Genomic DNA, 14,011 nt, shown 5'->3' on the forward strand with positions numbered 1-14,011 from the left:
AAAAAAAAGAATGAGCTCCAGGCTCTGAAAGTACCCCACAAGAAGAATTTCAAGAAGATTTCGTGCAACTGCAGCACTTTTGGAAAAGTTCTTGGGTCCCTTAGGTGACTACTTTAAAAAACAACAACAAAAACAACATTCGTTTTTAGAAACAAAATCGGTCACATTACTTTACAGAAACACTCTGTACTTGTGCAAAGAAGAACCCAGCCACGGTTTTTAAAAATTGGAATCCATGAGTGACTGCTGTGCAAATCACCACGTAACGCTGCAATTGAAACAAAGTTCCCTATGGTCAGGTCTGAGCACAGATGAAGACAAAAGTATCCAGAAAGGCACCTGTGTCTGACAGTACACAGAGAAAGCACCAGTGCCCAACTGGTAGCTAAAGGTGCTCTCTCTACTCTGTCCTCTATAGATCATTAGAAATCCTTTCAATGTAAGAACTGTAGAAAGAAATGAAACGAGTCTCGGTTTTATAGTTGAGAAAGCAGACCTATAAAAGTTAAGAGACCTATGCAGGGATGCATAGACACCTAATGGGAGCCACTCTGCCTTCTTCATCTTTGCTCTTCCCAAGTGAGGTTATACAATTAATCATTTTAGGAGGCTGGTTCAGATTAGACTGCCTGCATTTGAATTCTGGCTCTAACACTTCAACAGCTGTTATAAACTTGGGCAAGTCGCTGTGTCTGTTATGCACAAAACGTGACGATAACTGTAACCACCTCATTCCATGTATATATTTAAAACTTTGAACAATGGTTGAGCATGTAACAATGATATTACCTCATCTCATCTAAATATATCAACTGCTATATTTGATATGTTTTCCGAAGCTACCTGGTTTGATATATTTTCTGGAGCTACCTAGTTTCTTCTTTGGAAGAAGATCAAATCTCTAAATAAAATATTCCTTTCCTCTACTCTGTTTTTCTTACGGGCAAAGGCCTCCTCTTCACCTTGGTGACTGCCATGACACTCAGCATGGTGCCCAGTACAGAGAACTACTTAGTAAGTGTCAGCTGACACACGAGCCAATCTCTCTGGTCCTTATCAACTGTTAAATATTGCCTTTCTCCCAGCTCATAAGCCATTTATTATTCTCTCATCGCAGGTTCCGATGACGGTGTGACATTTTGTGATTTCAGAATTTGAGTTTAGAAAATGTGTTGTGATTCTTTGTAAAAATTTCAGAAAAGATTCTGATCAAATCAAGAACAAGTATAAGAAATCTACCAACTTTACATCAAAACTAGTCCAACTTTAGAAGAGAGGAAGGGAAAGAGGGAGGGAAAAAATATTCTTGACAGTTTGTACGGGCTCTCAGAGGACTACATTATTTGTTATACACAGCATCCAGCACAACATTTACATTGTTAGGATCCAATGAGGAACTATTTTCTAATGAATTATAGAAACAGTACAGCGATAATAAAAGTTGTCATGATGAAGAGTTTTTCTTCACCGTTGACATATGGCAACTCAACTCACAATACAGCTTTTACAGCACTACACGCTAGGGGTTTCAAAATAATTTGTAGGATCACAAGATAACTGTTTTCAGATAAGAATCCTTAACAGTAAAAGACACAAAAATTAGAGTATTTTTGAGGTTCTTCCCAGTTTTAAACTCATTGCACAGGATGGAAGACATAATTTGAAAAGTCTAGAAGATGACAACTATGGATATAATCATAAGCCTGACATATATGGACTTAAAGAAAACACCAACGTTTATATACAGCAGCATCTCCACTGGGGAAGAAGAGGCACGTCAGCCACCCAGCTCAGTGCCTGAGATTTCAGTGATAGGACACAGAAGAGCACAGGGAGAGGTGAGGAGGACCATCCGCCAGGAGAGAAGGGGGAGATCACATAGGTTAATGGTGAAGTAGCATTTTTTTCTTCATCTTTTCAATATGACTCAATCTTCCCCCCTCTCTTTCTAACTTTCTTCTATTCTCCCCCCATCTCCTTACTCCTTGTCTCCAACGTCACATTTCCCTTTCTCCATTTTGGTCTCTGCTCTTCTTAAACAGGTCTCATCACTACTGTGACTTCTATCTAGTTGTTCACAGGGTGGCCCAGATTTATTGCTGCCTCATCTGACTGGGGGCCTGTCTAGGATCATCCGGTTGGACAGGGGCACAGAAGAGATCAGAAGATGAACGGGTAACTTGAGGATGGGCCAGTCAGACAGCAACCCTTCTTTCTAACACTCTGAGTCCACCTGGCTAAGGTCACTTAAGAAACCTCTGTTCCGATGGATTTATTTATTCATCAATATTAAAACTGTGTAGGTCAACTTATTGGTAGATAATTCTTCTGCAAAGAAGTCTGGGAAAACAGTGGTTTATGGGAATAAAGTCCGCCCTTTATCGAGCTCTCCTACAGTGTGCAGTCCAGATACTGTAGGCTCACACTTAATCTTCCTGATCTCACAAGGTGCTTCATTGTGCCAAGTCCAACACACTTAGAGGCATATTGGAAGGTGGAGGTTCTAAGGAAAAATAAAACAACAAAAAACTTGATTCTGGCCTTAAATGACAAGACCGTAAGAACAAAACCCAAACCCTTGGCAAGTGGTTACCCCTGAGACAAGGAACTGTCAGGTGGGAGATGAGAAGAAGACCTTCCTTTTTCATTTTGTACCTATCTATGTTGTTTTAATTTTCTAGCCTTTAAAATATGTCAGCACAGATAGGGGAAGATTACCGTCTCATTTAAAATTTTCTAAAAAAAAAAAAAAATTTTCTTCTTTGTATTATTGTCATTAAAAAAAAAAAACAGCAACAAATGTTACATGCAAAATTTTAAGAGCTTGTAAAAACAGTACCCAAGTATGACAGTCTGAGTTATCTTTAACACTGCAGTTTGAGGGAGTTTTCAAAACCCTAAGTATGAATTTCACTCAGTCAACAATTCAACAGATATCTGTTATGTTCTAAGGTGTAAGGTACTGACCTATCTTTAAGGTGTTTACAATCTTATTTCCCTGCTATGTGAAAGAACTTTCTCTTAAATCTACACCACGGGCCCTCATGCATTGCTGGTGAGCATGTAAAATGGTGTAGCTGCTTTGGAAAAGTTTGCCAGTTCCTCAAAAAGTTAAACATAGAATTACCATATGACCCAGCAATCCCATTTCTAGGTATATGCTCAAGAGAAATGAAAACATCTGCCCATACAAAGACTTGCACACAAATATTCATAGCAGCATTATTCATCATAATCAACAAGTGGAGACAACCTAAATGTTCATGAACAAGTGAACAGACAGACAAAATGTGGTCTATCCGCAAAAAGACAACCCTCAGAATAGGAGAAAATATTTGCAAATGAAGCAACTGACAAAGGATTAATCTCCAAAATTTACAAGCAGCTCATGCAGCTTCATATCAAAACAACAAACAACCCAATCCAATAATGGGCAGAAGACCTAAATAGACATTTCTCCAAAGAAGATATTCAGATTGCCAACAAACACATAAAAGGATGCTCAACATCACTAATCATTAGAGAAATGCAAATCAAAACTACAATGAGGGGTGGGAGGGAGGGAGACGCAAGAGGGAAGACATATGGGAACATATGTTTATGTATGACTGATTCACTTTGTTGTGAAGCAGAAGCTAACACACCATTGTAAAGCAATTGTACCCCAATAAAGATGTTAAAAAAAAAAAACTACAATGAGATATCATCTCACACTGGTCAGAATGGCCATCATCAAAAAATCTACAAACAATAAATGCTGGAGAGGGTGTGGAGAAAAGGGAACCCTCTTGCACTGTTGGTGGGAATGTGAATTGGTACAGCCACTATGGAGAACAGTATGCAGGTTCCTTAAAAAACTACAAATAGAACTACCATACGACGCAGCAATCCCACTACTGGGCATATACCCTGAGAAAACCATAATTCAAAGAGTCATGTACCAAAATGTTCATTGCAGCTCTATTTACAATAGCCAGGACATGGAAGCAACCTAAGTGTCCATCAACAGATGAATGGATAAAGAAGATGTGGCACATATATACAATGGAATATTACTCAGCCATAAAAAGGAATGAAATTCAGTTATTTGTAGAGATGTGGATGGACCTAGAGTCTGTCATACAGAGTGAAGTAAGTCAGAAAGAGAAAAACCAATACCGTATGCTAACACATATATACGAAATCTCAAAAAAAAAAAAAAAAGGTCATGAAGAACCTACGGGCAAGACGGGAATAAAGACACAGACCTACTAGAGAATGGACTTGAGGACACGGGGAGGGGGAAGGGTAAGCTGTGACAAAGTGAGACAGTGGCATGGACATATATACACTACCAAACATAAAATAGCTAGCTAGTGGGAAGCAGCTGCATAGCATAGGGAGATCAGCTCGGTGCTTTGTGAGCACCTAGAGGGGTGGGATAGGGAGGGTGGGAGGGAGGGAAACGCAAGAGGGAAGAGATATGGGGATATATGTATATGTATAACTGATTCACTTTGTTATAAAGCAGAAACTAACACACCATCGTAAAGGAATTATATGCCAATAAAGATGTTAAAAAAATAAATAAAAAATAAACCTATGGGAATAAAAAAAGTGGTCTATCCATATAGTGGAATACTATTCAGCAATGAAAAGGAATGAACCACTGGTATATGCTACTTCATGGATGCACCTCGAAAACATGATGGTAAGTGAAAGAAGACAGATACAAGAGACTGCATATTATATATGATTCCATTTATATGACATGCCCAGAAAAGAGAAATTTACAGAGATAGAAAACAGATTAGTGACTACCTGGGGCTGGGGTAGGGGGTGAATTTTGACTCTTTTGTTTAAGTACATTTTATGTCATACTAATGGGAATTAGTATAAACGGGCCCAAGGGATCGTAATGGAGAGAGGATGTGAAAATGTTCTAAAACTGGGTATGGTGACGCTGCACCACTCAGTAATGTTACTCAAAGTCATTGAATTGTACACTTGAAATGCGTAAATTTTATGATATGTAAAATATGTCTCAATAAGCCTGTTAAAAATAATCTGCCTCTTGGGACATCATGTCCCATCATGAATGTGGGAACCTCTGACACACGTGGAATGACCAACGAGAACATATCAACTAGTTTACCTTAGGGAATGGAGTTTAAGTTGGTTCTGCTTCTCTCCTAAGGGTATATGATCAAGTTTAAGAGCATGGATAAAAACACGCTCTTTTCTTTAAGAAGGAAGAACAGTCATTCAGGTGGCTGTGGAGGAGTCTGTCTCCAGGACCTGTGCTTTATGCCACTTGGAAATGTGTGAAATGCCTAAAGCTGGGCACTTAAAGAACTAGAAAGATGTTCAAGGGGAGGTCTACTGAAGTTCAGCAAATGGAAACAACTCAGCAGTTTAAAGTTGAGGAGCCATGAAAGAAAAGCTCAGCACCAGGATGTAGGATGTAGAAATCAATGGATCAGAGATAAAAGCACTGGACAACAGATGTGGGAACACCAAATCAGTAAGCAACATTTAAATAAGCTGGTAGGTCACTAAAGAGTTATGGCATGAGATCCTTTCAGCATAAACTAGAAACCAAGATGCCACGTTGAATTCATGGAAATGCTCAGTGGCTGTCAAAGTGCCCTGTAGGTGTAGCTGATGCAACAGAGGCTCACTTAATAGGACACTGGTGCCTGTGACTGTTAAGAGTTACTAGGCCTTTTGAATTTTGACTATTTTGTTTAATTATACTTTCTTTCTTTTGTTTTTTAAATTAATTTTTATTCGAGTATGGTTGCTTTACAATGTTGCGTTAGCCTCCACTGCACAACAAAATGAATCAGCCATACACATACAGATATCCCCTCCCTTCTGGACTTGCCTCCCATTTAGGTTACCACAGTCCCAGACCTTCAACAGTGAGGACCGCCACAGCTATGGCTTATGGAGCGCTGACCATGTCAGGCACTAGGTGAAGTGAATTTCTGACATTTCGCATTGAAACTTCAAGGCAAGCCTAATCAGAACATCTGGCTTAATTAAATTTAGTTATTTATTTATTTCTTGGCTGCGCTGCACAGCTTGCAGGATGTTAGTTCCACGACCAGGGACTGAACCTGCGCCCTCGGTAGAGAAAGCGTGGAGTCCCAACCACTGGATGGCCAGGGAGTTCCCACAGCTGACTTTATTCTTCTTTACAGATAATGAAGCTTGGAGGTGCTAAGCAACTCACCAGGGTCAAACTTCTAGGAGATAGGAAAGTCAGACTTCAGATCCTAGTTTCCTAGAGCCTGCATTCTTAACCTCTTTCTGTACTGCCTTGACAAATCAGCAATTTCCAATGATATTAACATTGAGCCATGGAGCTGATTTGGTTCATTAAATTTCTTTTCAAAACATTTAAAACCAGAACACTATTTTTCTCCACCTTTTCAAACTCCTCGATTGTTTTACCTTAATATAATTTTAATATTTTCTAATGCTGTAATTTTTTCTTCTTATCCCAAAGTTTATATTAAAAAGTATGCTGGTTGGGGGCTTCCCTGGTGGCGCAGTGGTTGAGAGTCCGCCTGCCGATGCAGGGGACACAGGTTCATGCCCCGGTCCAGGAAGATCCCACATGCCGCGGAGTGGCTGGGCGCGTGAGCCATGGCCGCTGAGCCTGCGCGTCCGGAGCCTGTGCTCCGCAACGGGAGAGGCCACAACAGTGAGAGGCCCGCGTACCGCCAAAAAAAAAAAATATGCTGGGTAATCTGTCAGAGTTGGTGAGCTGGATTTAGAATTAAAGAAGAAAAATAATATACAAACACACATATGGAAAGATATATAATATATAGATAATTTACAGAGATTTTTCTTGCTAAATAGTCACTTTCAATGTTTGGACTTCAGCAAGCACTAAGAAGTCGAGCTATACTCAATAATTATTCATCTTTGCTCCTCTTGCTTCCAATGCAAGATCAGTCCCCAACTGCAACTCTTATTCTGTTTGTCAAGTACCCACAATATGCACAAGACTAAGGTAATTTATTTTTGCTTGAATTCACTCTTTAAAGTCAAAATATGTGCCCCAAATCATTATTATTTCTTGATAATCCCAGAGAACTTCCTTTTAAGGTAAACTGCTTATATTGCATACATCCACCCTCTCTTTCTCCACACATATGAAATTGAACAAATTTCTAGAATTCTTACATCCCAAATTATTAAATTTTTAAAATTCAAACTGCATTACAAGTGTATGTGGCATGTGATATAATTCATTATTTGAAATATGAATCAACTGCCCAGAAGTATTATCAGTATTAGTTTTAGATACTTTTTGAAATTCATTAAAAGTAACGAGGCCATTACTAAATGAGATCCGCCAGAGACTTTAAGAAATAAAAGTGTATCTAACAAAATGTGTGTCAAAAAAGTTAGGCTATGTTAGAAATATCTATGCAACGTGAACACAAAATTAAGAATGAAAAAGATAAAGTAGGGAAAAACTAGGATCTCGAAAGGAAATATGCAGCTAGAACTACCAATTCCTGGTTAAAAAAAAGGGGGGGCTGTTATTTTTAAATGAATATGTATTTTGGTGGTGAGTAAATGTGCAGTCTCACTTCCAGCACAAAGATGAATAAATAAGTCACAGTTCTTGGGCAAGTAAATGCTTGCTACTTATACCACCATGAGTAAACTTTAAAGTAAACATCAAAGATTCTTGTGATACAATAAAAAAAAAATTCTACTGCTACTGACAGATAATTTGATTTGAGAGTATAACTTCCCCTGAGGTCATCAAACTGAAAGTCAGCTGTAAGCATATTATATACCTTAATCAGCGGGGGATGGGATCCCAGCCTCCACAGCTCACCAACAGATAGTTATTGAAAGTGATTATTTGCTGAGTCCTTTGAGAAATTCAATAAGAAAAAACGTGATTGGAGTTTGCAATCTATTTGGGGACAGTTAACTAATGTACACTGGACTACTGTGTGAGTATATGTTCATAACTTAGAGCAGTATTTCGTACACACTAAACGTTACATAAACATTAACTGTTAATATATAGTAATAGTAGTAGCGGTGAACGTCTCTGGGCTGACCACATACATACAGGGTGAGCACTGGTAAGAAAGAGGAGAGTATGGCCAGTGATCAGGAGAGGCTTTAAATGAAGGAAAGCTCGAGTTGATTTACAGAAGTATCTTAAGAGAGACGAGAGGGCACTGCTTGGGCAAAGTAATAGAGAGCTGAGGAGGGAAGAATGAGGGAACCTGATTCAGTACTACGTTTGGCACACATGTTCCTTATTCTTCTGCATTATCGCCTCTGAATTACAGTGCTGCTAGCGTGGCTGGCTACAGAGGCTGTGCAAGCTGACCAGGATTAGGAAATGAGGTTGAAATGGTCTATGTGTGCCCAGCTCATTACGGGTCTTAGATTCTTGGCAGAGGAGGCTGTTTTTTAAGAGTAGGTCATGGAGGGCCATCATAGATTCTAGAGCATAGGAGGAGGGATAAAGATTCAAGGTCAAGCTCTAGAGTTAGGAGTCCTGGACTTGAATTTGAGCTGTTCTCTTATTAACTGTGTCTCTGCCTGGCTAGTTACTTAACCTCTCAGAATTTCAGTGTTCTTACTTGTAAAATGGAGATAACGATAGTATCGACCGGATTCTGTATGACAATGAGTAAGTGTTGAGCATACAGCCTGTCACATAGCAAGCATTCTCCATAATTGGCAGCCATTATTAATTAAGAGGCTAAGGTCCTAGGTGATGAGGCCCATGTGGGTGAAGTTACAGATGCAGAGAATGGGGAGGAGCAAGCCGTTCTAACACTCGTGAAGAAAATGTCCCTTGGGACACTTAGCCTTCAACAACTTTGAGCTTAGTGATGATTAATCTAAGATGAAATTCAAAACAGACAAGTTAGACTGGGTTTCCAAGCATAAAAATTTTGCTACTCAACATGATCAAAACAGACAAGTTAGACTGGGTTTCCAAGCATAAAAATTTTGCTACTCAACATGATTTCAAATATGGAATTATCACACCAATATATCACTGTGAAAATGTATCTACCTGTGTCTTTAAATTACTTTTATTCTGTTACCAGAGCAGGAGTTTAAGAGCTCAGAAAAAAAGAGGGTCTAAAATCTTAGATTGAATCAGAAGTGACTTTAGTAGGCCTGGGAATTAACACTTTGCGGGGGAAAAAACCAAAGACTCAATAAACCAAAGACTGCCAAATGGGTACATATCCTAACTGTGGAGAAGATTCAGTTATAGGCCAAACTTTTTATAATATCTTGTTTGTGTATTTAATGTGGCAGTGGCCACCATCGTCCCTTGAAGTACTGTAATATACATACATGGCTCCCCTCAACAGTGCTCTTGGAGTTACAGAAAGACGGATACCAAATCACATTCATTCTTGTATTGCCCACCATTATTGAACAAATAGTATGTATTCCCATTTGTAGAACTGAAATGAATTTGTGAAACTGAACGTTCGAAATGAAGGGCTGGCTGTTCGGGGCCTTGAGCTTCAAGGTGGTTGTGTATCTTCTACATAATTATGTTCTCAACATCTAAAGAATTTTAATTTAACAAAATTAGTCTAATGTATGGCAGATGTTTTCAATCAATCAGAATGCTCTCCTTGACGGAATATCTTGAGGACTGGGAGGGAATGTGAAGATTTAAAACTTAACAGCTGTTGGGTGGGCTTGAATCATTCTGCTTTGTGTAGCTGAAAATAATAAATAGTGCCTCTGGATGAGTTCTGATCCAGGAGTTTAGAGTCCTGGGTTCCAGTCCTGCCAGTGCCACTTACCACTCCTGTCACCTCAAACATCTATGAAATGGTGACCAGACTAGCCACAACACCTCTTCTTCAGGGAGGTAAAGTTTATAAAAGAATGGTTAAGGAAATACATGTCATTTGCTGGTTCATCTTTTTCTTGAATTATTAGTATAAAGTAAGGATGTTATTTCTGGGTAAGGAAACAAGAACATTTTGTGAGAGTTATACCTAGAGCAATTTTTCCTCAATCATCTCTTTTCAGTCAGTAAAGTGCAAAGAACATGAGCTGAAGTAGCCAAGGAAAGCAGACACTTGAAGAGAATATGACCAAAGCCTTTGAAACCACAATTCAAAGCAGCTAATAAAAGCTATTCTTTTTCTAAAAGGTCGGCCCAGACTTCAATAAATGGGTGGAATATGCTTTTACCAACACAAGTCTTTATGTGGAACCAGGCTGTGTTCCTAAAAATGAGTAAATGCTGGGCTTCCCTGGTGGCGCAGTGGTTGAGAGTCCGCCTGCTGATGCAGGGGACGTGGGTTCGTGTCCCGGTCTGGGAAGATCCCGCATGCCGCGGAGCGGCTGGGCCCGTGGGCCATGGCCGCTGGGCCTGCGCGTCCGGAGCACAGGCTCCGCAACGGGAGAGGCCACAGCAGTGAGAGGCCCGCGTACCGCAAAAAAAAAAAAAAAAAAATGAGTAAATGCTGAAATAATGAATGATGAGGATTGAATTTTTTAAATCTTTTTTGGGGATTGAATCTTTACTATTAAAAAAGTCTGTCATCTTTTTTATACTAGTAGCAATAAAGCATTTTAGATACCCAACAGCTTGGTACCATAAAAATTAAAATTGGGCTTATTTAGATATTTACCTTAGTCTCACTTAATGTTATAGTGATATAGAAAATGACCAAACACTTAAAGATTCTTTTCTTTTTTAAAAGAAAAGTTTGGGAATAACAATCACATAAATAACCATGCTTCTGGATTTTAAAAAGTACGTAAGATAAATAAATTTCATTACAGGAAGCTAATCCTTGTGATCAAATATTTGAGTTTTCAGCTTCTTAAACCAGAAGAGTTTATAGGTCAAACAATGTGCAAATCCTATTACGCACGTGAATCTTTTGGGAGGATAGTCACAACCCAATATCTGATGTTTTATGTTCACTATGCTCCCTCACCCCACTCCCACACCCTCCCTCAAAAAAAAAAAAGCGTATAACAAGTTTGTGTTAAGTACTCAACAAAGGCAGGCAGTCTTTGAGGGAGAAAGATAAAGCGTATTTCATATTTTCCACTACTTTTCCTCTCTCGTGAGGGGAAACAGTGAAGGGGATGGAGGGAAAAAAACACCCTCACGCTCCGAATCGAACGACAAAATACGCATCTTTGTGAAGCTAGTGACCAGACGACATCTACGGGACAGCTGCATCTTCACACAAGTCATTAAGATGTAAGGCAGTTAGAATAAATGTTAAGCGCTGCTTCTTAATGTGGCTTGGAGCTCTGAAGAGTCGCCCCAGACCTCCCTTGGGATTTATAAAACACCGGTCGTGCTCTCGGCTCAAATAATTCCCATGCCCACCGGACGGCAAGCTGCAGTGCGTTTCTGAAACGCTGCCGTGCCTTTTCTCTACTACAGAATCGGGGGCAAAAAAGAGACCGGGCGCCACAGGAAGAGTTCAAGCCACAATTCTGTCCACGTTAAAAGTTCCAGAAAACCGTTCCCATTCCCAACTCTTCCCTGGCAGAGAAGTTCGGGCAGCGCGCGTTCTACCGCCGCGGCTGGGATCCAGCGGAGGGTACTTACTGGGCTGAGCCAGTTTTGCTCTCTCTCTTCCCGAGCACTTTGGCAGGCTTTGTGTCGTCCACATCTTGCTGTAGTTCAGTCATCAGGGCCGCGTCTGGAGGGCACCTTCAGACAGTCTCCTCCTCCCGCTTCCCCGACTCCCACCGTCCGGGGCGCAGGCCCAGCGAACCCGCCGCGCCCTCCCTTGCGCCCTGGGCCGCTCGGCGCATCCGGGCCGGCCCTGCCGGGGGCCGCCAACCTGGACACGTTCGAGCCGGCGCGATTGGTCCGAGCTGGCGGGGCAGAGCTGGGAGGGAGGGAAGGGGAGGGTCGAAGCGAAGTGACAACCTCTTTCTCCAACCCAGGAGGCGGAGGAAGAGAAAAAGGAAACCTGTTGAACTAGTCTTGCGGGCAGAGGAAGCTAATTGGCCAAGCAGGTGAAACATATGCCTAACCCGGCGCCGTATAAGTAGCCTCCTGGTAAACTGGGCTTTTTTTCTACCCCGACTGTAAATATGGGGTATGAAAAATGGGCGGCCGGCTGTAGATGCTGGAAACGACAGGACTGAGTGAGGCTCTCTCTCGCACAGATGCGCTTTGTGGTCTGGCCTGTGCCCCAGCCTAAATTATTCAAGCAGGGTGTAGTCTCTTTGAGGACTGCCTGTCAGAGCTTAAACAATACGTCGGTTCAGTGACTGAGGCAATAAGAGGTAGTTCCTGGTTGGTAGGAGAGGAGGGGAGCGTGGAGAAGCAGCCATCAAAACCTCACCAGCAACTTGCTTACTACGCGCCCAACCAATAAAATGAAGCCACTTCTTCCCGCCTTGCTGGTTCTGTCACGTTTTGTGTTTGAAGCATCCACGGACTCATTTAAGGAACTTTGAGACCTGCCATGTTCTAGCCATTATTCTAAACACCCATTTAGTAGAGTGGGGAAGGAGAAGAAACTTCCCTCTGCCCTTCTAGATTCTTCTGGCTGGTCTAAGGGTTAACTTGACGTGAGATAGATTAATAGGAGAAAATCAAATTTAATTACCTGCGTCCAGGGGGCTCCCTAAGAAAATGAGGCCCAAGGACAAGTTAGGCAATCGAGGCGTATGTGCCACCTGAGAGAAGAGAATGGGGCAGGGGTTTGGCACTTCATAGCGTTGACTGAAAAAAAAACCAAAATTGCACAACCTAAAAGTTGAGAATTATGTTTTATTTGGCGGACTTGCTGAGTACTTAAGTCCAGAAGACAGCCTTTTGGAGAGCTCTGAGGGATTGCCTGGAAGAGGTAAGAGAGGAGCCAGGATATATACGAGTTTTGGCAACAAAAACCGGGTAGTCAAAAGATTACTGTTAATTAAAGAAAAACCAGACATCTCAAGTTAATGAATTTAGCACTCTTCTATGTATGGGGAGATGCAAGAGTCTGGGCTTATTGAAATCATTCCTTTGATATGCACCTTAACTGTCTGGGGCCAGTGTCCTGCTTTTTTCCATCCTGAATCCCCTCAGGGTGCACAGTTGTGGATGGCTCCATTGTTTGAGGGAAAGAAGGCAATTCACAGGAAGATGAAAATGAGCAAATGGATGGCAAAAACTGTTTGCTGTGTCATACAGAAACAATGGAACACAGAGAGGAATTTCAACAAGCAGACTTTGCTAGGTTCCTCCCTGTCTACACACCTAGTTCATATTATACTGTAGTAATCTACGGTGACAGCTCCCTTCCTGGAACAGGTCTTCTATCTAAATTTTTTTAGGCAGTTAGGAGAAAGTTCAAAGATTCTTCCCCAATCTTTTGGGGCTTGCTTCCTTTTAGCTTGAAATAATCTGCATGCCAAAGGGATGCATTTTGGGGTGGCCAGCTTTGCTCCCCTGCAATAGCAAATAACGTATGTGTTGGTAGATTTGTAATTTGCTACAGAGTAGTTGAGACTAAAGAATAACTAATATAAAACCTTATTGTTGGAGGCCTAACTTTATGGCTGGGATAAAATTACTAACATTACGCTCCAGGGCTGCCTTCGGATTTTCTTCTAAAATTAATTTTAGATTTAAGAATAATTACAGGGCTTCCCTGGTGGCGCAGTGGTTGAGAGTCCGCCTGCCGATGCGGGGGACACGGGTTCGTGCCCCGATCTGGGCGGATCCCGCGTGCCGTGGAGCGGCTGGGCCCGTGAGCATGGCCGCTGGGCCTGCGCGTCCGGAGCCTGTGAAGTAGTCAATAGCCCTTTCCTAGTGGGGAGGAACTAGAAAGGAGCTAGTACACAACGTTGTTTTTCTTAGTGGCATTTGCTTGAGTTTAAAAGACATTGTCAAACAGCTTCCTAATTTGTTTATTCTTTGGGCTATTCTACAGTAAAATGGAATGCAGCAGCAGTAAAATGATAGGGAAACTTCATTGTCATGTGATAAAATAGAGACATAAGATTATGTCTAAAATACATTTTGGGG

The 14,011-nt window shown here is 41.2% G+C and overlaps 1 protein-coding gene across 3 annotated transcripts in view; it reads right to left on the reverse strand.

Moving 5' to 3' along the window:
- Nucleotides 1-14,011, reverse strand: part of GRAMD2B (GRAM domain containing 2B) — a 104,526-nt gene that overhangs the window by 55,394 nt on the left and 35,121 nt on the right. The window contains exon 1 of one of the 3 annotated variants that reach the window (XM_082837000.1): nucleotides 11,591-12,287. The exons of the other annotated variants lie outside the window; for them this stretch is intronic. Within the exon in view, the coding sequence (XP_082693126.1) occupies nucleotides 11,591-11,673 (83 nt within the window). The 5' untranslated portion in view covers nucleotides 11,674-12,287. Of the gene's footprint in view, nucleotides 1-11,590; nucleotides 12,288-14,011 lie in introns of those variants that run through there. 3 annotated transcript variants of the gene reach the window in all.

The sequence above is a fragment of the Leucopleurus acutus genome (assembly GCF_964270905.1).
Source record: "Leucopleurus acutus genome assembly, chromosome: 3".
Classification (NCBI taxonomy): domain Eukaryota; kingdom Metazoa; phylum Chordata; class Mammalia; order Artiodactyla; family Delphinidae; genus Leucopleurus; species Leucopleurus acutus.